Genomic DNA, 25381 nt, shown 5'->3' with positions numbered 1-25381 from the left:
TTCTAGATGAAGAAATCAATGTGAAATACAGAATTATAACTGACAACACTGAATTTTAGTATTTAATTATGCTATAAAATACAATAAAATTATATGTTAATTTGGAGCTTTTTCTATTTTGTTTCTAAATGTTTTATTTATTGGTATAGATAGCCTCACAAAACTCAATTTAATGGGAAATACTGAAAAGAAAATACAGGAATATACCTTGGGGCCGGCACCATGGAGCAGCAGGTTAATCCTCTGCCTGCGGTGCCGGCATCCCATATGGGCGCCAGTTCTACTCCCGGCTGCTCCACTTCCGATCCAGCTCTCTGCTATGGCCTGGAAAGGCAGTAGAGGATGGCCAATGTTCTTGGGCCCCTGACCCTTGTGGGAGATTAGAAGAAGCTCCCAGCTCCTGGCTTCAGATAGGCCCAGCTCTGACCATTATGGCCAACTGGGGAGTGGACCAACGGAAGGAAAATCTCTCTCTCTCTCCCTTTCACTGTCTGTCACTCTCTCAAATAAAATAAATAAAATCTTTAAAAAAAAAAAAAAAAGGAATATACCTAGAACTTCTCTGATACTAATAGTCCAAAAGGAGTGTCTAAACATTCTTGTTGTAGTATCTAGTATTCTTGCCAGAAGGCCTAGAAATTTCACTGGCTTTTAAGTAGCACAGGCAAATTCAAAATGAAAAATCTTCTTTATTTATTTGTTATGACAGTTGATACAATTAATGCAAAGTCAGGTAGGGGTCACAAACAGGTCAAGGTATTTTGATGTCTTCTTTTCCTACTCTCTGTTTTAATTTTACAAACCAACGATAATCAAGAGACCTATCTGCTGCTTCTTTTATTTTTTAACTTTTATTTAGTCCCTTTAAAACTTGAGTAATACATATTGTAGAAGCTAAGCCAAACAAAACATATTCACTTTCAAAAACATTACATTACTAAAGCATTATTATCTAAGAATTATTATTCAATAAATATATATGACATATATTTGTAAAGATATTATACACAATAATATATTATATATTATGTAACATATATAATATACAATATATTATACATACTAGAGTATACATCACATAATATATTGCATATACCATATAATAAATAATATATATTATACAATGCCATATATTACATATACCATAACATATGTAAATATTATACATTATACATACTATATAATACATGATAAATCTATATTATGTCATATATTATATAGTAAATATCATATAATGTATGTTATATATTGTTATATATAATTATAAATATATATCATATAGCGTATCATATATTGATATATATTATGATACATCAAAGATATTTTTGCATTCTCTTTCTGTTTCACGCTGTCACTGAGAAATTATTAAACATGGTGATGGAGTTTCAAGGTAAAAAATTATTTCTGAATTTTTATATATCATCTTTAACCATACACATAGAAAGTGTCATGTCTGAATAATTTTTGTCTTCCCAGGTATATCAATTTGTTTACTACTTAATTCCAGCTGTTCAAGCAAACAACTCAATTTCTCTGCAAGACCCAATCAATAGTCTTTTTTGTTTGTCATTTTTAAAACAAATAGCTGAGTTGTATCTAATGTGTGCCACATACTGTGCTAGGTATAAGTGGAGCTTCTTACGGGTCTCCTAAACGGGTACAGGGGCCCAAGGACTTGGACCATCCTCTGCTGCTTTCCCAGGTCATAGCAGAGAGCTGGATCGGAAGAGGAGCAGCCTGGACTTATAGGAGCACTCAGTACCCATATGGGATGCCAGTGCTGCAGGCAGAGGCTTAACCTACTATGCCATAGCAATGCATCCTTTTAAAAGACATTTTTATCATCTTTCAGAAAACTGTACTTTACTGATTTTATTACATTTCTCCAACAGTTGTCAGAAAATTGTACTCTAGGGGCCGGTGTCGTGGCCTACCCAGCTCCCTGCTAATGTGCCTGGGAAAGCAGTGGAGGTCAGCCCAAGTACTTGGGCCCCTGCACTCACATGGAAAACCCAGAAGAAGCTCTTGGCTTCGTGCTGGCCCAGCACCAGCTGTTGTGGCCACTTTGGGTGTGAGCCAGTGGATGGAAGACTTCTCTGTCTCTGCCTCTCTCTCTGCCTTTCAAATAAACTATTTAAAAAAAGAAAGAAAGAAAATTGTACTCTAATACTTTAAAGTATTTATTTATTATTATTTGAGAGACATGGACAGATAGAGATCTCCCATCTGCTGGTTCACTCCCCAAATGCCCACAGCAGCAAGGGCTGGGCAAGGCCAAAGCCAAGATCCTGGAGTTCAGTTCAGGTCTCCTGTGTGGCTGCCAGGGATTCAACTACTTGAGCTATTACCTGCTGTTTCCCAGCGTGCATATCACCAGGAAGTTGGAAATAGAAGTGGAGCCAGGACTCAAACTCAAGCACTCCAATATGTGAGTCTCATATGGCCCTCTTGTGCACTGCACACTAGAGAGCCTTATGTTTTTACCCTGGTCCTGAAGGTAACAGGAGCAGCCAGAGTCTCTTCTGCTACCAATTCTACGGTCTAGGAAAGACACAGAGCATATGACAAAGGAATCTGACCTAGGCTCAGGGGCGAGAGAAGGCTTTGAAGCTGGAGCATGGATCTAACAGACGTGCAGGAGTTAGCTAGGAGGAAGCGGTCAGGAGGGGTCATCCTAGGAAGGACCAGCAGGTGCAGATGACACATTTAAGAAGCAAAAGAGGCTGAGCCCAGAGGGCGAAAGAAAGGGCCAGGTGGAAAGGATCTGGGAGAGTGAGCCGAGGACCTACAGAATCTGTAAATCTCAGAAACCGCATGGAAATTTTCGGTTTTATTTTAATGAGTGGATTTTATGTAAAAGTCGTGAAGGGTAGGTGGCCAGTGCCGCGGCTCACTAGGCTAATCCTCCACCTGCGGCGCCGGCACCCCGGGTTCTACTCCCGGTTGGGGTGCCGGATTCTGTCCCGGTTGCTCCTCTTCCAGTCCAGCTCTCTGCTGTGGCCTGGGAGTGCAGTGGAGAATGGCCCAAGTGCTTGGGCCCTGCATCCGCATGGGAGACCGGGAAGAAGCACCTGGCTCCTGGCTTCGGATCGGTGCAGCACACCAGCCACAGCGGCCATTTGGGGGGTGAACCAACGGAAGGAAGACCTTTCTCTCTGTCTCTCTCTCTCACTGTCTAACTCTGCTTCTCAAATAAAAAAAATGTGGTGAAGGGTAGGTGAGGTGATATGGTCAGGTTTGCATCTTGAAAAGATTACTCTAATTTCAACATGGAGAATGAATTATGGGCTCAAAGTAGAAACAGGTCAGGGTCTCTGTTAATTCTAGGCAGCACGGCCTACCTCCTCCACCTTGCACTGGGTTTAGTTACACAGCGAATGGTATCCAAAGGGGACATTAACAAACGTGAATGGTGGCCTGCCTCCTGGAGTTGTGCAATATTGCAGAGTGCAGGAAGCTAAGTTAGATGGCTATGGTAGTAGTATAAGTCAGAGATGAGGGTGGTTCGGATACAGTGGTAACAGCAGTCTAAAGTGTATTGAACCAGAAGTTAGACGTGGAGGTAGGCTTAATATCTCAATAAAATTGTCTCCGTGTAAAGTACATTGCTTTAGTAAGAAACTCAAATTCTGTTCACTGTTCTGTAAAGACAGAGCTTCCATATGTTTTGTTGATTAATTCTGGACACTGGTTTTTAAGTTATGTGTCTTCATACTGATCATTTAAGATAACATTGTTTATTCAGTAATAAAATCACTTGCTAAGTGGGAAATCATCACAATTGTCTACTGAGTGCCTGAAATGTGGCTAAACTGAACTGGGATGAGCCCTGGGTACAAAGTACATTCAGTTCAAAGACTTACCATGAAACCATCGCATTAATGAATCTTCATATTGACTGCATGCAAGTATGATGTAGTTTAGAATCAGTGGGAGAAATACAGTGTATTCTTAAGAGGCCGGTGCTGTGGCATAGCAGGTTAAGCTGCCATCTGCAATGCTGGCATCTCATATGAGCCTTGGTTTAATTCCCAACTTCTCCACTTCTGATCCAGCTCCCTGCTAATACACCTGGGAAAGCAGTGGGAAATGGCCCAAGTCCTTGGGTCCCTGCACCCACGTGGGAGACCCAGAAAAAGCTCCTGGCTCCTGACTTCAGACTGGCCCAGCTCTGGCCACTGGGGCCATTTTGGGAGTAAACTCCCCCTGCCACCCCCCCCCCCATAATTCTGACTTTCAAATAAAATAAGTCTTTTTTTTTTTTAAAGATATTCTTAAAAATTAATATTACAGGGGCCAGCACCATGGTGCAGTAGGTTAATCCTCTGCCTGCAGCACCAGCAATCCATACGGGTGCTGGTTCTAGTCCTGGCTGCTCCTCTTCCCACCCAGCTCTCTACTGTGGCCTGGGAAAGCAGTGGAAGATGACCCAAGTCTTTGGGTCCCTGCACCTGTGTGGGAGACCCGGAAGAAGCTCCTGGCTTCAGATAGGCATAGCTCCGGCCATTGTGGCCATTTGGGGAGTGAACCAACGGAAGAAAGACCTTTCTCTCTGTCTCTCCCTCTCACTATCTGTAACTCTACCTCTCAAATAAATAAATAAAAATCTTTAAAAAAAATATTACATTTTAAAGACTTTTTTTTTTTCCACATAGCCACTAGAAAACTTAAAATTACAAATACAGTTCACACAATTTTACCACTGGAGGGCACTACCTAGCACACATAGGGGAGGGGTAGGTACTTTTAAATTAGATAGTATGATTTATCATCAGACAATTTTCGTGTGGTACATGATGATTCTAAATCCAAGACTCCTGACCCAAAATATTATTCGTCATAATACTCACCACAATATGACCATAAATGTTAGTCTTGGCAAGGGAAAATATTGTTTTGCTATCCAAACTAATGAGCTTTGGTCGCGGTTTGATCCTGGGCTCCATTTTCATAACTTCCTCATCAAATTTCAAATCCTGGGACAACACTGATCCTTCTGAAATTTTTTTGCTTTCTTCTAGAATAACATTGTTGAATGAAGAAAATAAAGAGTGAGGCTTGACCTAAAAAATTTATTAAAAATATTGAAAATTTTGTTGCTACTTTGAAAAACAAATAGGCTTTATAGAAAAGGTAAACTGACTTTTTTTCAGCTATATAGTTATATCTATTATGAAGAGAGAATCACATTAGAAAATCTAATGAGAGTAGGTTGAGATTGTGAGCTAAGTATGGCCAATTCCTAGCCGATGAAAAGCTCTTAAACTTGGAAAAGGATAATTTTCAAATATCTTAGAACAGTAAAGAGGTGCCCAATAAAGGACTACACAACATGACACACAAATCAGAAAAAAGTGACCACTGGCTAAAACATGCAGATCACCACTCAAAGATCAGCTCCACAGAAATGTGATGCTCATGGAGAAGAGATGGAAGGGTAGGATTAAGTAATCACATTTAATGGGGCCGGTGCTGTGGCGCAGCAAGTTAATGCCCTGGCCTGAAGCGCCAGCATCCCATATGGGCGCTGGTTCTAGTCCCAGCTGCTCCTCTTCCGATCCAGCTCTCTGCTATGGCCTGGGATAGCAGCAGAAGATGGTCCAAGTCCTTGGGCCCCTGTACCACGTGGGAAACCCGGAAGAAGCTCCTGGCTCCTGGCTTCAGATCGGCTCAGCTCTAGCTGTTGCAGCCATCTGGGAAGTAAACCAGCGGATGGAACACCCCTCTCTCTGTAACTCTGCCTTTCAATTTGAAAGTCTTCCATCCGCTGGTTCACTTCCCAGATGTCCGCAATGGCCAGAGCTGTGCCAATCTGAAGCCAGGATCCAGGAGCTTCTTCCAGGTCTCCCACTTGGGTGCAGGGGCCCAAGGACTTGGGCCATCTTCTACTGTTTTCCCAGGCCATAGCAGAGAGCTGGATCGGAAGTGGAGCAGCCAGGACACGAACCAGATCCCATATGGGATGCTGGCACTCCAGGCCAGGGCTTTAACCCACTGTACCACAGCACCGACCTCTAAATAAGTAAATCTTAAAAAATAAAAAGCAGAGAGGACCCAAGAAAATGAAATAAATTATCATGTTCCTGAGTGAGAGGCTCAATAATATAAAGGATTCAGTTCACACTAAATTTTTAAAATTCAATACAATTTCAATCAAATTATGAATAGAACTTAACAATCTGATTCTAAATTTTATTTAGAATGAAAAATGTTCAAGAATAGCCAAGCAAGTTTTTAAAAAGATGGGCAGGGGCTGGGGAAGGGAATTTTCCCTCTTTCAGATCAAAACATAATCAAAAAATGTGATAGGGTCTCCAAGATTAGACAAAATCAGTAGAACAGAGATCTATATATAAATTCTTTATGTATGAAAATAATTTTAATGATAAAGATAGTATTTTGAAATAGAACTAAAAATGGCTTGAACAAGTACCTATCCATTTTTAAGAAAAAATTATTTGATCATGCCCCCACATCACACAATATATTTCTAGGTGAATTTAAAATGCTAAAGGTTTTAAAACCAGCCACAGAAGTACTAGAAAAAATTAAAGGAGAATATTTATTATAAGCCTTTTGAAACAAGACATAATATTCAGATTCCATATAGAAGAAACCTGAGAGCTAATGTCTTAAAAATTAACTCGTAAATTACAAAACAAAATGGAGAATAAGTTTTTGTGATAAAATAAAATTAAAAGACAAGAAGTATTTTCAGTGACATATATACAAGTATATACAGAAAACACTTGTGGCATATGCACAAACATAAGATAAAGAATTAATATCCAGGATGAAGGTAAGAAGATCTCTACTTGATATGAAAAAGAGTCTAACAGAAATAGATACAATAAGTGACACATAAAACCACAAACAATTTTAAGCACATAAAAGAATAAAATATCTTACTGCTGGCCCACCAGAATGGGCTAAATAAAGATTGGTGATATCTCGTGTTCCTTAGGATACAGAAGAATAAGCACTGTAAACACTGTTGGAAACTGTGAAATGGTCAAGTTCTTGGGGACAGTCTGTCAAAGTCTAACACAATGCTAATGGTGTATATCCTCTGATTTTCCAATTTTTCTAAAAATTCGATATTGGTATAAAGATGTAGATAGAAAAATATTCATTGAAATATTTCAAATAGCAAAAAAAAAAAAAAACTGTATGGAACCTTCATACTTTGCCAACAGGGGAACAGTCTTAGCAGAGTAATACTGAATAATATACAGTGTTCACCCACATGCACTGAAGTGCATGTATGTCCAAAACATCATTCATAGCTAAAAAAAGGTCACAGAATACTTAGAACTTTATGGTAATCTCTAAAATCGTTTATATGTTGTGATATATGCAAACACGTAGAAATAGGATGAAAAGCAAACCCACAAAACTGAACAGCAGATGCCTTGGTGAAGGGAGTGGAAGTTTAATGGACGTTAAACAAAGCAGACTGGCATGTTTATTCTGGAGTCTTCAATACAATGTGAATCTTTTCCAGTGAGACTACAGTCATATGTTACTCCTGTACTATATGTGCATAATGAAAATATTTAGGTGTCATTATAACTTGTTTTGAGAATCAGATCCTTCACAGAATAACCATTACAGCAGCACACACACACACACACACGACACAATGTTTTAGACCTCAAATTACTAGTATTTACTTATTTAAGAAATTCCTGTTTATAAAATCTATAACAATTCGTACCACTGTAAGGTATTCAAATTCAACGACGTACTCTGGCAGAACAAGGTCAGGATCAAAGACAAACCACTTGCACTGCCGAAAGCCACAGTCACAGCTCCTGGGTTCTATGATAGAATCTAGAGTAAAAGCAGATCACACAAAACAAATATTCTTCAAAATGAAACATAACATACTTCTTTCATTCTTATATGGATTAATAAACTCAGTAAGTTCCAGCAGTTACATGATAGAGGGTTGTTTTTCTTTTATACCCCTCTCCCCAATAGCTTTTTTTTTTTTTTTTTTTTTTTTTTTTTTTTTTTTGACAGGCAGAGTGGACAGTGAGAGAGAGAGAGAGAGACAGAAAGGTCTTCCTTTTGCCGTTGGTTCACTCTCCAAAGGCCGCCGCGGCCAGCGTACCGCGCTGATCCGAAAGCCAGGAGCCAGGTGCTTCTCCTGGTCTCCCATGGGGTGCAGTGCCCAAGCACTTGGGCCATCCTCCACTGCCTTCCCGGGCCATAGCAGAGAGCTGGCCTGGAAGAGGGGCAACTGGGACAGAATCTGGCGCCCCCACCAGGACTAGAACCCGGTGTGCTGGCACCGCTAGGCAGAGGATTAGCCTGTTGAGCTCTGGCGCCGGCCGTGACCATGTATTTTTACAAGATTCATTCAAGAGCCCAAACTCTAAAACTTTCGCTGGGAAAGGTACGGTGGTTTTAAAAATTTTTTGAATATCAATATATACATACGTGTATGTGTTTATTTTCAAATACTTGACCAAATTTGAGAAATAAACTATGCACAAATATAAATGTCATTGAGATATAAACTGGAAAAATTATTAGTCAGTAATAGATCTTTGCAGAAAAGTCTTCAAACTTTGCTCTGTAGAGAGCAAACCATTAAGCATCTGTATCGAATACAAACATTTTGCATTCAGAGAGATGAAAGCGCATTTCTCTTTCTGGCACACATACTTAGGAAATTTTTTTGAGGAATAAACACTGAATTAGCCATTGGAAAGTTGGCTTGACTGATGGATTCTTGTTCAGGAGCCTGAACACTGTGGCCGAGAAAAACCTTAGTAAGGAGGAGGATGCCTACATATGAGAAAGACAGAGATCATTGTTAGTAATTATTCACTATAGCATACTTCCAACATAACGTTCTTTATTGTCCCCACACTTGACTATAAAGGCAAAGATTCAGGCTGTGTCATTTACCCCTGTGTAGCACATAGCCCACTACTCGATCCAAAACGGGAGCTCTGTTTGTTGAATAAGCTCAATTATTATAAAAGATAAGTCCTGTGATTATTCAAGAAAACTTTATAGAGAAGAGAGAAGAGCAGAACAATTTAGCAAAAATGATTTTCATTAAGTAGCTTAAAAATAAGAAAATGGGTTTTTTGTTGTTCTTAATAGTTTGGTAAAACTTCAGACTGTATCAGCAGCACACAAGCACCAACCTAGCTTAGGTTGTAGCAGGCACTCTACACAAGTTACTGCGCAAGTGAACATTTCTTTTCCCTTTAGATTCTTGAGGATTCTGGGAGTCACTCAAGCCTAAGGATCCCTAAGAGTCAATGAATCTGGAAAAGTAATTCTAATTAACAATGCATAAAACATTCAGATGATCCTTTTGTTTGTTTTTACTGTGTATAAGATAGAGAATATAAGTTGGGAAAACCTAATTGTTTTTAAAGGCACACTCAAAAAGGATCTAGAAGAACAGTATGTGGCATTTATTAAGAGAGGAATGAAGAACAGGAAAAAAATAAACATGGTTTTTTCAACTACGGAGATTTTCTAAGATTCAATAATCTTAATTTGTTAATATTTAACTTTTGATCATCAGCTAAATGAAAGATTAAGAACACATAATTAGTTCAGCATGAATCGTCTTAGCAGAGCTTTACTCTGGAACCTAGAATGCCACTTCTACAAAATTAACCCAATTTCTGGCTGTCCATTCTCTAGTAAGTTGGATGTTTAAGATCTTAGAAGAGATGTCCCTTACCCTCTGATTGGATATATTCTTCCTATTACACATTCTCTGATACTATGCACTAATACTTCATGCTTATAGTCCTTATGATATTTATAATTTTATATTTATTTACATGATTATTCATGTTGTAAGCACCACAAAGGAGAAACTGTCTAGTTTGCAGAGGCTGTATATATAACTTATTAGTGCATGAATGTACATAAGCATTCAATATATACTTGTAGAACCAGTGAGTGCCTTCCTATGAACGCTGCCATAATTATCAGTATTCATTGGCAGTGTGGCTAAATTAACAGATGAGGAAGTCATGTATGACTACATGGGTAAATATGAAATAAAGTGCTTTGCAGAAAATCTCATGGGTTGATAAAACTGAGTATCAAAAATGATAAGTAATTAATGAATTTAGAGGCTTAGAATTTTAAAATTCCCAAACTGCATATTTACATTACCGTGTCTGAAGAGCTCATTCTCAGGAGCGTTTTGCTTCTTATCCTGGTACTTTTGCTTTAGAAAATCAATTCTGGGACCCTCACACATACTTAAGCTGTTAGAAAGAATAACGGCTTCTTTTCTGAGGGGCAGCTGCAAAGAAAAAAGGTCTGAGTACTTTTACAAAATAATACTTCAACACAGATGGTTTATTATATTGTGACTTTATGTTTGGGCAAAGAAATCTGCAGGCCAGACTCACTGAAAAGCAGCAGATAATCTCCAGGTGCAACTTCATTCTGCAAAGCCATTTACATACTCATCTTAATTTTGTATGCAATGGGTTTATAAGGAGTGATATAGAACAAAATGTTCCTGGAAAAGAAGTCAAGATTGACAACACTGTGTGGTGCAGGAGCAATGGCTCTCAGTGAGTGAGCACTCCACTAGTAATCATGCTAATTCCAAAAAGGAAATCCTGTGGGAATGAGATATTACATCAGTGAAGGTTCCTCTTTATATCACATATTTTGGTCAAATAATCTACATTGTTTTTCAGGAAAAAAAAAAGATTAGATTTCTTATTGTATGCTAATGCATGGAAATCTTAGTCTGCATTGTGTCTAGCTTTATCTCTTGAAAGTTATACCAGTAATATTCCGATTACTTGCTCTGAAAGCAGCTCTAAGAAGCAAACAAAAATCTAGTTTTAGTAGTGAGAAAACAAGAGCTAAGAGAATGTATGTGATGTGTCCAAGAACAGAACTAGAAATTGGCAAAGAACGGATTTGTACTCAGGTCTCCATGTCCTTGTCACAACCTCAGAGTTTTGAAGTTATCACTAGTTTAATATTGGTAAGCATATTATTTGGAATTATATCTTTTCGGTAAATGCTGAATTATATATGAATTATCTATATAACTTTTCTTATTGAAACCTGCTATCCAATGAGGTTCTTAAATATAAATACTTAAATATGGTTCCTAGCCCACAAATTCCACATTCCAGTTCATTGTCAGACTTCAGTGAACATCACTGAGGAATCATTAGACACAATCTATGTGTATGGTATTGTGAGGCTGCAGCATGGTCTTGGTGCTCAATTAAGAAAGAAGATACCAACTATATCCAATAATTACAAAAAACAAGGCACCACAAGATGTGTCAAAAAGTAAATTCTTCTTAATTGATTTGATTAGGGAAGAGTTTGAATGCTTGGGAAGAGGGAATGGAGTTGTAGATAAGCCTGAAGATTAGATATAATTTAAATAATCAAAAATTATATTTATGAGGAAGAAAATACATGAAAGTACAGAAATAGGGGCGATTGCCATCCATTCACCTACTCAACTATCCACCTACTGATCTAGAAATCTATATAAACAACATGCTTGCCCTTAAGGGCTAGAAGAGAAATGCACACAACACATTATATTTCAATACAATGAATGTGCAACAATAAAAGTTCTTAACTGACTGCCTCTTAGCCAACTAACATTTTACCAATTTGCAGGATTAACCAGTACAACCCACAGCCTAGGGACAGTTTAAGCATGTGTCTTCTAAAACACTGATGTACTTCTCTTCAATCATGCTTTATGCTCACCAAGAGTAAGTGCATGTTGTTGCCAAACTTGAATATGGCAGTTGTCACTGAAATTATGCACATTATATAAGGTGATGAAATAGAAAGAAAACTAGTGGAAAAGTGGGAAAAATCCAATAGACGCTAATCATTAACTTCTGCCAAAATATGTGTACAAGCTTAGTGGGAAATCATACAAACTAGTAGATTCCTGGGATCAAGAGCTCTGCAAGAATAATCCTAAGTGAGTACTCAACTTTAAGGAAATCAAAACTAATATGAAACATGCTTGTGGCTGATACAAGCATTCCAATCTCACAGGCTTTGGCTCCAAGGAGAAGTGTGACAAATCAATGTAAAGTCATGTTTTAAGTTACACTTCAGGATTTGTCAACCAAACCATGTGTTCATACTTCTCCATTTTAATTGACTTTTTTGATTAACCTGCAAACCAGGTAAGAGGGCTCTTATTATTTGAGAATTCAGGAAAGGTTTACACAGGAGGAAGCCTTTTAGCTGAGACTTGAAGAATGGGTAACTTTGGGGCTGGCATCGTGGCACAGTGGGTTAAGTCACAGCTTGGGACACTTGCATCCCACATTACAGTGCCAGTTCAGCATCCTGGGTACACTGCTTCCAATCCAGCTTCCTGCTAACGTGCCCAGAAAGGCAGTGGATGATGGCCTACGTACTTAGGTCCCTGCCAACAAATGGGACACCCAGATTGAGTTCTGGGCTCCTGGCTTCAGCCTGGTCTAATTCCAGCTGTTGTGGGCATCTGGGAAGTGAACCAGCAGATGGAAGCACCCTGTCTCTCTGTGTCACTGTACCTTCAAATAAAAATAAATAACTAAAAAAAATTCTTTTTAAAAAATTATGAATAAATTTGCCACAGGGAAAAAGTAGGAAACAACATCATCAAAGGGAGATATGCATTGCATTATGTTTAGGAGAACCACAACTACAGAACATACTTTATTTGTGACATTTGGTATAGTATGGTAAGAAGGAGTTGGTTGAACTTAGTTTCTTTTTCCAGCCTCCAGTCAGCCCTCCTCCTTACAAATACAGTGCCAACTTAAACCCAACTTCTAAGCCACTTACACAGCTGTCTTTTAAATCCGACCTCATCTCTCAAACACACAAACTATAAATATTTACCAAGTACCCAGGAGGCAGCAATGATAGTCCAAGTAAGTATCTGGATCCATGCCACCCACATGGGAGACCTGGACTGAGTTCCTGGATCCTAACGAGAGCAACTGATAATATATGGAGAAAGAAGAGCACACATTTAAACTCTAATCTCTAATCTTGTACTATTCTCATGCTTAAGGGCAAGAAGGGGAACAAAAGGAAACAGTCAGTGCAATCAGAAGAATTAGAGGACAGTAATAGTATGATTTCCATGGATGCCAAAGGAGAGTTTCTACAAGCAGAGAGCAATTAATAATATGAAACATTTTAGACAACAATGGTAAATTATTACTAGTAAACAAGAACTTTCTAGCTACCAGGCACTGGTCCAAAAACTGCTTTTGTAAATTATAATAATATATTTTATTTAATCTAATACACACAAAATATTGTCATTTAAAGATATAATCAATGTAAGAGATTATAGTATTTTTCCAACTTAAGTCTTTAAAAAAATTTTTTTTGACAGGCAGAGTGGACAGTGAGAGAGAGAGAGACAGAGAGAAAGGTCTTCCTTTGCCGTTGGTTCACCCTCCAATGGCCGCCGCGGCCGGCGCGCTGTGGCCGGCGCATCGCGCTGATTCGAAGGCAGGAGCCAGGTGCTTCTCCTGGTCTCCCATGTGGGTGCAGGGCCCAAGGACTTGGGCCACCCTCCACTGCACTCCCGGGCCACAGCAGAGAGCTGGCCTGGAAGAGGGGCAACCGGGACAGAATCCCGCACCCCGACCGGGATTAGAATCCAGTGTGCCGGCGCCACAGGCGGAGGATTAGCCTATTGAGCCACGGCGCCGGCCAAGCCTTTAAAAACTTTTTTATGGGGCCAGCATTGTGGTTCAGCAGGCTGAGCCACTGCCTGTGACTTCAGCATCTCATATGGGTGCTGGATGGAGTCAGGGCTGCTCCACTTCTGATCCAGCATCTCTGACATGCCTAGGAAGAGAGTGGAAGATGGGACAAGTACTTGGGCGCCTGCACCCATGTGGGAGACCCAGATGGAGTTCCTGGCTCCTGGCTTCAGCTTATTAGCCCAGCCTTAGCCATTGTGGCCATTTGGGGAATGAACCAGTGGATAGAAGAAATTCTCATTCTCTCTCTCTCTCTCTCCATAATAGCCTTACTTCAAGTAAATAAATATCTTAAAAACAAACAAACTGATTTCTACTGTCAATTTCTAGTGCACTCAAATTGGAGTAGTCATACTTTGAGTGCTCAATAGCCATACGTGGGTGATGGCTAACCTAGCAGATGGAAGGACACAGAGAACTGTTGAGAGGATTAAAGGAGACCATTCATCTCTTTCAGAAGATGCAGGAGATAAACACCCAGCACAGAGTCTGCTAGGTAGAAAATACACAGGCATGTTGTCCCCTTCCATTTTGTGCCCATGCTAAACACTGTTCATAATGAACATGAGCACTTTCTCTGCCTTCAAAAACCCAAACCACTCACCTCCTTACTACTGGTCTCCCAGAAAATACAAGGCAGGCACTCTCACCACCAGCATGTTGCCAGGGCCAGCAACATCTCTGGCCTGAGTGTCTGCAGAGCTTCCCATGATATGTCCCTCCCGTCGCCCCTACTCCTTCCAACTTTTTCTCCACCAAGTGGCTGGAATGCTGTGTGTGTGTGTGTATGTCTCTGTGTCTCTGTGTCTCTGTATATCTCTCTGTGTGTGTGTGTGTTTGTGTGGTAAAATATACATAAGATAAAAAGACCATTTAAAAATTTTTATTTAAGAGGCAGTCAGAGATCAAGAGAGACACATAAAGAACTCCCATCCACTATCTCACTCACCAAATGCCCACAACAGCCAGGGCTGGGCAGGCCCAGGAATGCAACCCAAATCTCCCAAATGAATGACAGTAACTTAATACATGAGTCATTACGATGCCTCCCAGGGCATGCATTGGTGGGAAACTGTTCTGTCACTCTTGAACCCATGGACTCTGACGTGGGATGTGTATGTCTTAACTGCTAGGCTAAACTTCCACTCCCCATTTTAACTGTTTTTGAGCATAGAATTTGGTGACGTTAGGTACATTCCAACTATCACCACTATCCATCTCTAGAACTTTTTCAGGATCTCAAACCAAAACTCTGTACCCTTTGAACAGTAACTCCCCATCCACTCATTCCCACTCCCAACTCTCATCCATGGCAACCTTCATTCTAGTGTTCGTTTCTCAGCTAACCCCTTCCACACAGCAAACCAGAATGATAATTTCTTTTCACATGTGTGATCTTAAAATCTATCCCAAACAAATTAGGCAGAGTACTAGCCCTGACCATCTCTATCAGAATTCTGGCTGTAATTCCGTTACTCCACTTATCAAAATGAAGGAACAAAATATTCTGCTCAGTTGTTTTGAACTCTTATATCAGAACTACTTACACTAACATGATTTGGAGGACAACCAGTAGAACACCCTTTCTTTGTCATCAGTCAAGGAGCATGCATTCTGTGTTTCTTCATCATTTTAATCCTAATACCACTGACAATCAATCAAAAATAAGCTCCTTAAATGAAGGGCCTTGTAGGATATAATGTTACTTTGGTCTTGTAAACCAGAAATGGAGAACTGTTGTCCCCAGGGCATCAAAGAAGAAGTAAAAGTGTCACCACCAACACCCAAAGTTGATATTCTAACTAAACTATTCCTTGAACTCCCACTTGAATTGTAATACTTATGCTTAAGCATTATGTCAGTATTAACAATATATCCATATTACCAAGCCTATGTATATCATGCTTTACTGCATGTCCCCATTAAGATGTATTCGTACAACTTATGAATAAAAGTATATACTACATGCTTAGAGGTACATTAATATACATACATCGCATGCATATAAGCTCCACAAATACTCTATAACAGTACATAAGACATTAAACCTAAATCCACATTTGATCACCTACAACATGAATACAGACCCATACAAACTATGGTTAACTTGACACAGGATACATTTTCAATAATTGAACATAGACCATGAAGTCAAATCAGTCCCAGTGAACAGGACTATTACTTTCCAGATTTGGTCTCATAGTCTACCATCCTCTGTGAAATCACCAGGCCACCTGGGAAGTACTCCTCTTCCAGCTCTGAGCCCATGAACCTTGGGGGTTTCTATACTAAAACTATAACTGCCATCTGACTCTGACTTCAGGACCATAAAAACTAAGACAGCCCACACATTCCCCTTAAATAAGACATCTCCATGGACTAATGACTAATCAGCCTGTAATCACAAATAACTGTGGGGTCATGCATTTGCTATTTTTTAATTTGGGGAGGGGGATGCTGTTATCCAACATAGCTGTGAATGGCCTTGACCTGGTGACTTGATGGTAGCTGAGTTTTATTTTTTTTTAATTTTTTTTTGGTGATACGTAGAGTTATAGACAGTGAGAGAGAGACAGAGAGAAAGGTCTTCCTTCCGTTGGTTCACCCGCCAATGGCCACTAAGGCCAGCGCGCTGCGCCGATCCGAAGCCAGGAGCCAGGTGCCTCCTCCTGGTCTCCCATGCAGGTGCAGGGCCCAAGCACTTGGGACATCCTTCACGCCTTCCTGGGCCACAGCAGAGAGCTGGACTGGAAGAGGAGCAACCGGGACAGAATCCGGTGCCCCAACCAGGACTAGAACCTGGGGTGCTGGTGCCACAGGTGGAGGATTAGCCTAGTGAGCTGCGGCACCAGTCTATAGCTGAGTTTTAATCAAAGATTCTCCAACCTCATAATTTTTTTTTATTTGACAGATAGAGTTAGACAGTGAGAGAGAGACAGAGAGAAAGGTCTTCCTTCCGTTGGTTTACCCCCGAAATGGCCGCTATGGCCGGAGCTGCGCTGATCCGAAGCCAGGAGCCATGTGCTTCCCCCTGGTCTCCCACGCAGGTGCAGGGGAGGGGCTATCCTCCACTGCCTTCCCAGGGTACAGCAGAGAGCTGGGGTGGAAGAGGAGCAACCAGGACTAGAACCCGGTGCCCATATGAGGTGCCAGCACTGCAGGCGGAGGATTAACCAAGTGAGCCATGGCACCGGCCCCAACCTCATAATTATCACGAGGTGCTAATGATCCATGTTTGATGGACATAAGAAAAAAATCTATACACCTATATGTGTTCACACATAAAGATATATACACATATATGTAAACCCTGCTTAAATGAGTGAATATATCCACAAACTCCCCTACCTCCTAATTTAAGCTCATATTAATTACATATACTAAACTACAGCATAGTAGCCACGCAAGTTGATCTCACATAATACTGATCTCATATAATAACTTGGTTATCTGTGTCTAGTTTGTTTCTTTGAGCATGAATCAGAGTTTCATTTCTTTTTCATGGCTGAATAATAGTCCACTGTATGTGTATGCCACATTTGTTTATGTATGCACAATGTCAGTGTTCATTTGTGTTATTTCCACTTTTGGCTGTTTGAAGAGTGATGCCATGAACATGGGTACACAAATACCTAGAAGTTTTTTTTTTTACGCATTATGTCACTAAATCCTAACAACTCTTCAAAGACAGACACAATTGTTATCTTCATATTATAGACAGGAGGAGACAGGCAGAGAGGGGGCAGCCACATAGCTGTTGAGTAGAGAAGCTGGGAATTAATTGCAGTGATAGATTATGTGTGCTGGGGTATGAAAAAGAGATGGAAACACTGCCCCCCGGCTGTGTGCTAGTACTCTGTGGTCTCATCGTGGGGTGGGGGTGGGGGGGCAGACACTGAAAAAGGTTGGTTGGATATTTTGGACCAGTGAGAAAGCAGTACCAGCAGCAAACTGAGGTTAGTGAAGTAGAGAATAAAGACCTGGTGGCAACAAAAGGAAAGCACGGCTGAGTGGAATGGAGGGATTTTTCCAAGATGGAGCAGGCTTTGGAGAGTTTATCATAAAGAGTCACGACAGGTTTATAGCCAACTAAAGAAGACTTTGTTGTATCAACTGCAGGACCACAACATAGCAATAAGATGTCCAGAGGGATTAAGTCAGGCAGGTTAAGTAATTAATGCACTTAATGTGGTGTAACAGAGGGAAAATGCTGTTCTCTCTACGATAACACTAGGCAGAAGTTTTCTATAAACGTGGACCAAAGAATCAGAAGTCGAACTAAACCAGTGGCAGAGCCCCCATCACTAGGAAGACAGCATTACTCTAAGGTGACGTTTTATGCTACCTTGCTTGTTTCACTCTCTCTGAATCCTTTTTCAAGTATCTGCAGCAGCCGCTTTTTCTTCACTGTAACTTCAGGATCAAACATATAAAAAAGGCATTCCATCATCTTTCGATAGCTCCTTAAGAATAATTGAAACATAAACAGCTTGAGAATCGATTTCACAAAAGCTTAGCAATGGAGAAGATAAACCTCTGCCCTGCCAGGGACAGCGGCTGTGTGCATGGGTGACCTATGGCCGTTTGGAACACCTCCACCACCAGCCCTCTCCCCTCCGGGCCAGGCCCCACATGGACAAACTCAGAGATCATCCTAGCCATGGAGCATGCGTGAAAGGAACATTTATTTACAGGGTACGTTTTCAACACTGTCCACTTTTTAAATAGAAGGACATATCATGAAATAAAGTTAAATTTTTATCAAAGCATTCATTGAGAATTCAACATCTTACTCTGAACCATGCATCTCTTCACTGTCCAAAAACTTCCGAAATTTCTCTTCAAATTTCAGTCTCAGAATACGGTTGTTAACTTTAATGACGCGTTTCACTTTCAGTCCTGTAATACCATATGTCCTGAAGTCCCGGGAGCAAAAACGTGACCGAATTAACTCGTAACAGGAAGTAAACCTACATGGGAAAACATAATAAGGAACAGATTTTCCCTAAAATGTTTAAGGATACAAAGTTACATGTGACAAATTTAGAACTCATATTTTGGGTATTTTTGCTAAAGATACCAAATCATATGGGAGCTCTGTTTTTGTTCAAATTGGGCATACTTATTAAATAAATAAACTAAGTGCTACATTTTTAAATACGAGGGTACTTCACAAAATTTGTGGGGGGGTGGAATTAAAAGTTTATTTTGAGGCAAAAAAAAAATTCGAAATCCACAGCCAGTTTTTTCACAATACACATTTCCACAAACTTTTTGAAGACCCATCATATAATAAAAATAGCTCTCTTGTTAGCTGTTTATTACGTATTTGTTCTGCCTAAAATGTATGTTGGTTGAGCAATCCTCCCATCCTGAAACACTTCCCTAACTTCAGTGAGGCTACATCGTCCTGGTTTTCCTGGTGTAGGTGGCCTCTCTCACGTGTCTTTGTTGGTTCTTCTCTGACAGTTTTCCAAATGTTGGATTTTTGTCTTTGTTTCCATGAACGTTCTGCAAAGGTGATTTCCTCTGCTTCCTTGGTTATATATATATATATGCTCATACATTACATTTTATTTCTAGGCTTCATCTCTACCCAGCTTAGCTGGATATACCCAGACTTGAGTATCTAACTACCCGTGTACTGTGTCCACTTGCACAAGTAATAGGCCTCTCGAATGGAACTTACCTAACCCTTGCTCCCAACCTCCTCATCCTGAGTGTTTTCCATCTCAGTATATACACCACCATCCAACTGGTAGCCTGGGTTAAAACTGCAGGATTAACTCTCTTCTCTCTTCCTCACCTTCAGCACGTCTGTTTGGCTCTTTGTCTAAAATACATCCTGAATGCGACCATGCTTTATCATCACCACTGCCACCACCCTGCTCACATCGCCTTTACCTCTCAGTTGGAATCCTCCAGTGACTGCCCAGTGGAGGCTATGGAAGTGAGGGCGTGTCTCTGTTCTCAGGGAGCCTATATTCCAAGGTGGGGGTGGAGGGGGTCAAAGGGGTGTGTGGTGGTGTGAAAAAATAAACAAGTAAAGCTGTATGAAATTTCTAAATGGATAAGGGCTTTGAAGAGAGGCTTGTGATAAGGAATGAGGAGGGGGCAATTTAAGACAGGGTTTGGGGGAAGACCTTCCAGAGAAGATAGCTGATCTGAGAACTGAAAGCCGAGGGGAAAAACTAAGTGAGGCTCTCAGGAACTAAGCCACACAGAAGAGCTCGGTTGCTCTCTGCTGCTCCCACCTGGCCACACCCAGACAATTCCAACCTGTCCTTCAGCTACGGCAGAATCCGGCTGCACACTGAAAAATGGATCACTTTGAGAAGGAAGTCCGGGATTCTGTATGGGACCTATGTGCCTGTAACGACACGTCTAGGTATTCACCTACACAGTCCACCGAGGCCTGAGCAACAGTGTGAGGTAAGGGCACAGAGGCGACCTCCTGGTGGGCAGTCTCTCCCTGAGTGTCATACTTGCACTCCCATTTGAGAGTGCTTGCCTCGCTCACTAGCAAAGTCAGTGGAGCCAGGATCTGACCAATCACTCCTCCCTTGGAGTTGGAAAGTCAGCTTCTGAAAGCCAGCTCTTCCCAGAGGGGCCACGAGTCTGGCAGAGGAGAGAGAGACGCACAAAGCTGCATACAATCCAGCATCCTGTTGATCAGTTCAGAGGGCTTGCTAAACAGCCACATTCTTGCCTGCCTGGCGTGGGAAGCCTACTGTCCTTCCTATACTGGGCCTCCATGAATAAAGCCTTCCCTAAATAATGTCCTGGAATGAGCGAAACTCTCATTATACACTTCCGTACTCTGGCACAAACTGGAGATGGAAGCATTTTGGGTAAGGCTTGTGTTATACATGGACATCTTTGTAGGGCTCCCGGGTTCCCAGGAACACCGCTGGAGGTGGTGAACACACAACGCTGAGCTTCCGGCTGGCCCGCAGCTATGCCAGAACTAGAAGGGTCACAAGAAACTCCCTGCAGGACCACCCTTTTCTAGAACCTTTTTTCCCCACCCCAGGAATGCAGCAACTGCATAAAAGAAGTGGGAATGCAGTGGCATGCTGGGTGAAGGAAGTCAAGCAAACAAGACGACGTAGGAGGTGGAGGACCAAGTGTGCCCCAAGAGTAGTGAGGCACACAGGTCAGCTAGCGCTGAAGAACCTGGAAAAAGCTAGGACTGTGTAGAAGACACTGAATCCTCCACGGTGGGTGAAGGGGCTGAATGCAGTCTGGATGGAAACAGAGAGCTAAAAGGTTTTTGTTTGGTTTTGCATTTAATAGAGAGTTTTCTGTGGGAAGCGTGCTGGAAGGGATCATACGAGAGATCATTCAGAAATCTTTGCTTACTGATTAACAAATACTGAGAACCTACTGCATGCAGGCACTGTGCATGTAGTAACAGCCCCTGTTAGGGGGGGAGTTAGGAAGACCTGTGTGCAGGTGATTTTGGTCACGATGGACAGGAATGACATTATGGAGAAGAGCCTGCGGGTCTTGGCACCTGCTTGGATGTGGATATTGAGGGAGACGAACATTATGAGGGATGAATGGGCAGGCAGCTAGATAGATCTGTGAGTTGGAAGTCTCTGTAGGCCCCCAATGTCATACCATCCCTCTACCTGTCAATCAAATCACCCCATTTCCTGGGATGCACTTGCTTCATCTGGAACTTAAAGGGGGAATGTCATAAAACATGGCTACTAAGCTCCATGTAGAACCTGTGGAGGTATTGTGAAATTCTCAGATGGCTGCACACTTGTGTAGAGGCACCATCTCCTACCACGTAAGAGAATCTGTCTCTCTTTCTCTCTCTCTCTCTCGCCCATGGACCACGGCTGCAGGTGCTACACAGGTAGTCTCTTCCTCCCCCTCCCTCACCTCTTCTCCCTTCAGAGGCTCCTCTGGCCCACTCATTCCAGGTATTTCTTTGAGTAAGGCGGCCCACACTCAAGCATGAACATGTGTTTTCCCTTTCACTGTTAGACAAATCCTGTTCATCTATTTGTGCACCTATATAAACGTCTGCACTTAGAATTCTTGCCTCTGTGTGACATGAGGGTCTGGAAGAGGATTGGAATGTTCATGCCCATGTGGCCGCCATTGTGGCCTAGTGGGTAAAGTGGCTGCCTGCAGCACTGGCATCCCATATGGGTGCCATTTGTGTCCAGGCTGTTACACTTCCAATCCAGCTCCCTGCTAATGTGCCTGAGAAAGCTGTAAAAAATGGCTCAAGTGTCTGGGCCCCTGCTACCCATGTGGGAGACCCTTATGAAACGCTTGGTTCCTGGCTTCAGCCTGGCCCAGCTCTGGTTGGTATGGCCATTTGGGAGTGAACTAGCAAATGGAAGGTCTCTCTCTTTCTCTCTCTTTCCCCCTCTATATAAGTCTTTCAAATAAACAAATAAATCTTTTTCCTTTTTAGGAAAAAAGAATACTCATGCCTTGTCAATATCAAAACAAAACACAAAACCATAAAAACTGAACACTAAGTATTTTCACATTATCTTGTCTAATCCTATCAGTAATCTTTGATGACAGATTGCTTTTCTCATAGATGAAGTTCATATGCAACAATGGTTGTTTCCAAACTATGCAGAGAGAACTTGAACCTAGGTCTTCAGTGTCTCATTCCCTTATGGATGCAATGACTTCACGGCTGATTGTCTTTTGAATGTGTTGAGTTGGTCATGCCAGCTGGACACCCAGATAGAAAAGTCTAACAGACAGGAATTCAGGGCTGCAGTCTGGGAAAAAGGTTGCAGGAATAAGTAATTTGTAAAAGAGCAAGAGTTGAAGAGACTGGCAATGGAAGTAGAAAATGTCTAAGTATTAAAAAACAAAGAGATGGAGTTACAAGGAAGGACCAGTTAAAATCCAGTGTCAAATCCTCTTACTTTAGTGGGAGGGAGGATCCGTGATTTTTAAGGTACCTATATAATTTACATCATGGACTAAGATATTCAGTTGCACAGAAAGATGTCTACAATCTTCTGTTAATATACAAATGATGCATTCATTCAACAACAGAAGAATGCATGGTTTTTATTTTTTTATTTTTTGACAGGCAGAGTTAGACAGTGAGAGAGAGAGAGAGAGAGAGACAGAGAGAAAGGTCTTCCTTCCAGTGGTTCACCCCTCAAATGGCTGCTACGGCCGGCGCACTGCGCTGATCAGAAGCCAGAAGCCAGGTGCCTCCTCCTGGTCTCCCGTGCGGGTGCAGGGCCCAAGGACCTGGGCCATCCTCCACTGCACTCCCGGGCCACAGCAGAGAGCTGGACTGGAAGAGGAGCAACTGGGACAGAATCCGGCATCCCAACCGGGACTAGAACCCGGGGTGCCGGCGCCGCAGGCAGAGGATTAGCCTAGTGAGCCACGGCGCTGGCCAGAATGCATGTTTTTAAATAGTTGGAGCTTAATGTAACCCATAACAATGCATTCCATACCCCTAGAAAACGGTATAAGAAATACTGTTAACAGACTTCCTAAACCAATCTTTTATCAGCATAAAACAAAAAGTCTCTGCTGCTAAAGCTCTTTGGAATAGTATAGAATTAAATCATAGTATATACAGAGACCACTGAAAAACATTTGTACAAAAGTGACCCTGTAAGTACCTATAAACTCTCATGAGGACTTTAATCAGTAATTATCTACTGGACAATGACTCTGGCCCTGGGCTGGAGGTAATGACTTACAAGAACATGAAACATCATCTCTCTAGGCAAGAACCATAGAGTAACCTGTAGATTGTTTTGTGGTGCTTTAAGATTGTTCTGTTTTCACTGTAAATACACTGGCTCTACAACCGGCTTGTCAAGCACAAGGACAGCATCTTCTATGCGTCAGAAGCCCCACCTGATAAGTGTTGCACGATGTCAATGGGTAATTCAATTGACAATACAATATAAATCTGTAAAATAAGGCTATAGTGACAACGACTCAGTCAACTAACAAGTCACTGTAAGATACAAGTTTTTTAGAAGTCAAAATATACATTAATTTTAGTTCATAAAAGACATAAAACTAAGAAATAGTGAATAATATAAATTTGAATTTTTTTTGCTAAGGAAATAAAGGTTGTTTTAACAGAAAAACTTTTCCATTTGAGTCCTAGCTCTATTTAAGTACTTGTATTTAAATGCTAAATCCTTGGTCTTTTCAAAACATTGATAGAAGAGAAGTCAGTGTTTAAATAAAGCAGCCAGAAATGCAGCACAGGGCAATTTAAAGCACTTCAGTGACTTCTTTACATAAAGAATCAAAGCTGAGGTTGCCAAGCCTGTAGGACACTTAAAGTAAAAAACAGTCTTTGAAATTTTGCCAACATATATTTTATTTTCCCCTTAAAATGGATCAAGGTTATTCTTATTAAATCCAAGTAAACAATTGTTAAAGCTTATTAAAATCCATCAAAGCTATCTAATTTACTATCGGCTGCCATAGCCATCTAAATGGCTTTTCATTCATTTTGCTTTTACTTTTGTTTCTCACTCATCTGCTCAGCTTGTAAAGAGCTTACTTTGTAATACGGTAGAAAGAAACAGTAATAACAAACAACAACTCCAGTTAGGTCCAGTGAACAGAAATGAAAGACTGGAAAACCGTGCGCCCTGCACAGAGGCCCCACGCAGTCTGCTCACTTGAAAAGCCAGGGCCTTTACTTGTTTGCATGAGACCTGGGAGAACACCTTCTAAATCTCTGTACATAAAACTCCACTGTGCTTAAGCAAACAGTGGTAACTGCCGGGCAAATGGATGCACAGAAACAAAAGAAAGTATTTTAAAAGGTCCGCCCTTGGGAAGAGGTTCTCACACTTTTTCCCCAAAGAGCCTCATCTAACAGAAACCAGGGGGCTTGTTTTCAGGTATCCACAACAATATTTTTTCTCCTAGAGAATTAATGCAAATTTTTCATTGTAGTCCATAAAAATCAGGATTTGTTTTGTGTCTGACTTCAAGCAAAAGCCCACTCCGGGGAAAGCGCCAAGTTCACTCTGTGGTCTCCCCCGCCCCTGGTCTATCTCCACGTCCCCACGTTCCTATGATGGTTCCAGGCAGTCTGCCTCACAGGCTCCTAAGTTTTGAGAAAATGACTGCAGGAATGTGGAAGTCGTCATGGATAGTGTTTTTCCTCCATCTTCCTGTTTTGGCGAGGCTCACCTCTAAGTGCGCCGTCTGAGGCAACACAACCACACCCATGTTCTCCTGACAGGCAAGGATGCTGGCTTTCAGTTCCTTGTGGCTCGCTCCGCTTCTGTCTACACGGGCTTCTGACCTCAATCCCTGGTTTGAGCATACACCTTCTTCTCGTGGGCAGTGTCCCTAACTACCTGGTTTTGTTTTTTTGTTTTTTTTTTTTTTTTTGACAGGCAGTGTGGACAGTGAGAGAGAGACAAAGGTCTTCCTTTTGCCGTTGGTTCACCCTCCAATGGCCGCCGCGGTTGGCACGCTGCGGCCGGCGCACCACGCTGACCCGACGGCAGGAGCCAGGCGCTTCTCCTGGTCTCCCATGGGGTGCAGGGCCCAAACACTTGGGCCATCCTCCACCGCACTCCCTGGCCACAGCAGAGAGCTGGCCTGGAAGAGGGGCAACCGGGACA

General features: G+C 41.4%; 1 protein-coding gene across 1 annotated transcript in view; it reads right to left on the bottom strand.

Moving 5' to 3' along the window:
- LRRC9 (leucine rich repeat containing 9) overlaps positions 1–25381 on the bottom strand; it is a 105828-nt gene that overhangs the window by 61313 nt on the left and 19134 nt on the right. The window contains exons 10-15 of the mRNA XM_062181554.1: positions 18560–18736; positions 18112–18229; positions 10159–10291; positions 8674–8796; positions 7718–7833; positions 4851–5063 (exon numbers count right to left, since the gene is read on the bottom strand). Coding sequence (XP_062037538.1) covers positions 4851–5063; positions 7718–7833; positions 8674–8796; positions 10159–10291; positions 18112–18229; positions 18560–18736 — 880 coding nt within the window. The remainder of the gene's footprint in view (positions 1–4850; positions 5064–7717; positions 7834–8673; positions 8797–10158; positions 10292–18111; positions 18230–18559; positions 18737–25381) is intronic.

Source organism: Lepus europaeus, chromosome 22 (assembly GCF_033115175.1).
Source record: "Lepus europaeus isolate LE1 chromosome 22, mLepTim1.pri, whole genome shotgun sequence".
NCBI classification, from domain to species: domain Eukaryota; kingdom Metazoa; phylum Chordata; class Mammalia; order Lagomorpha; family Leporidae; genus Lepus; species Lepus europaeus.
This window is presented reverse-complemented; position numbering and strand designations above follow the sequence as displayed.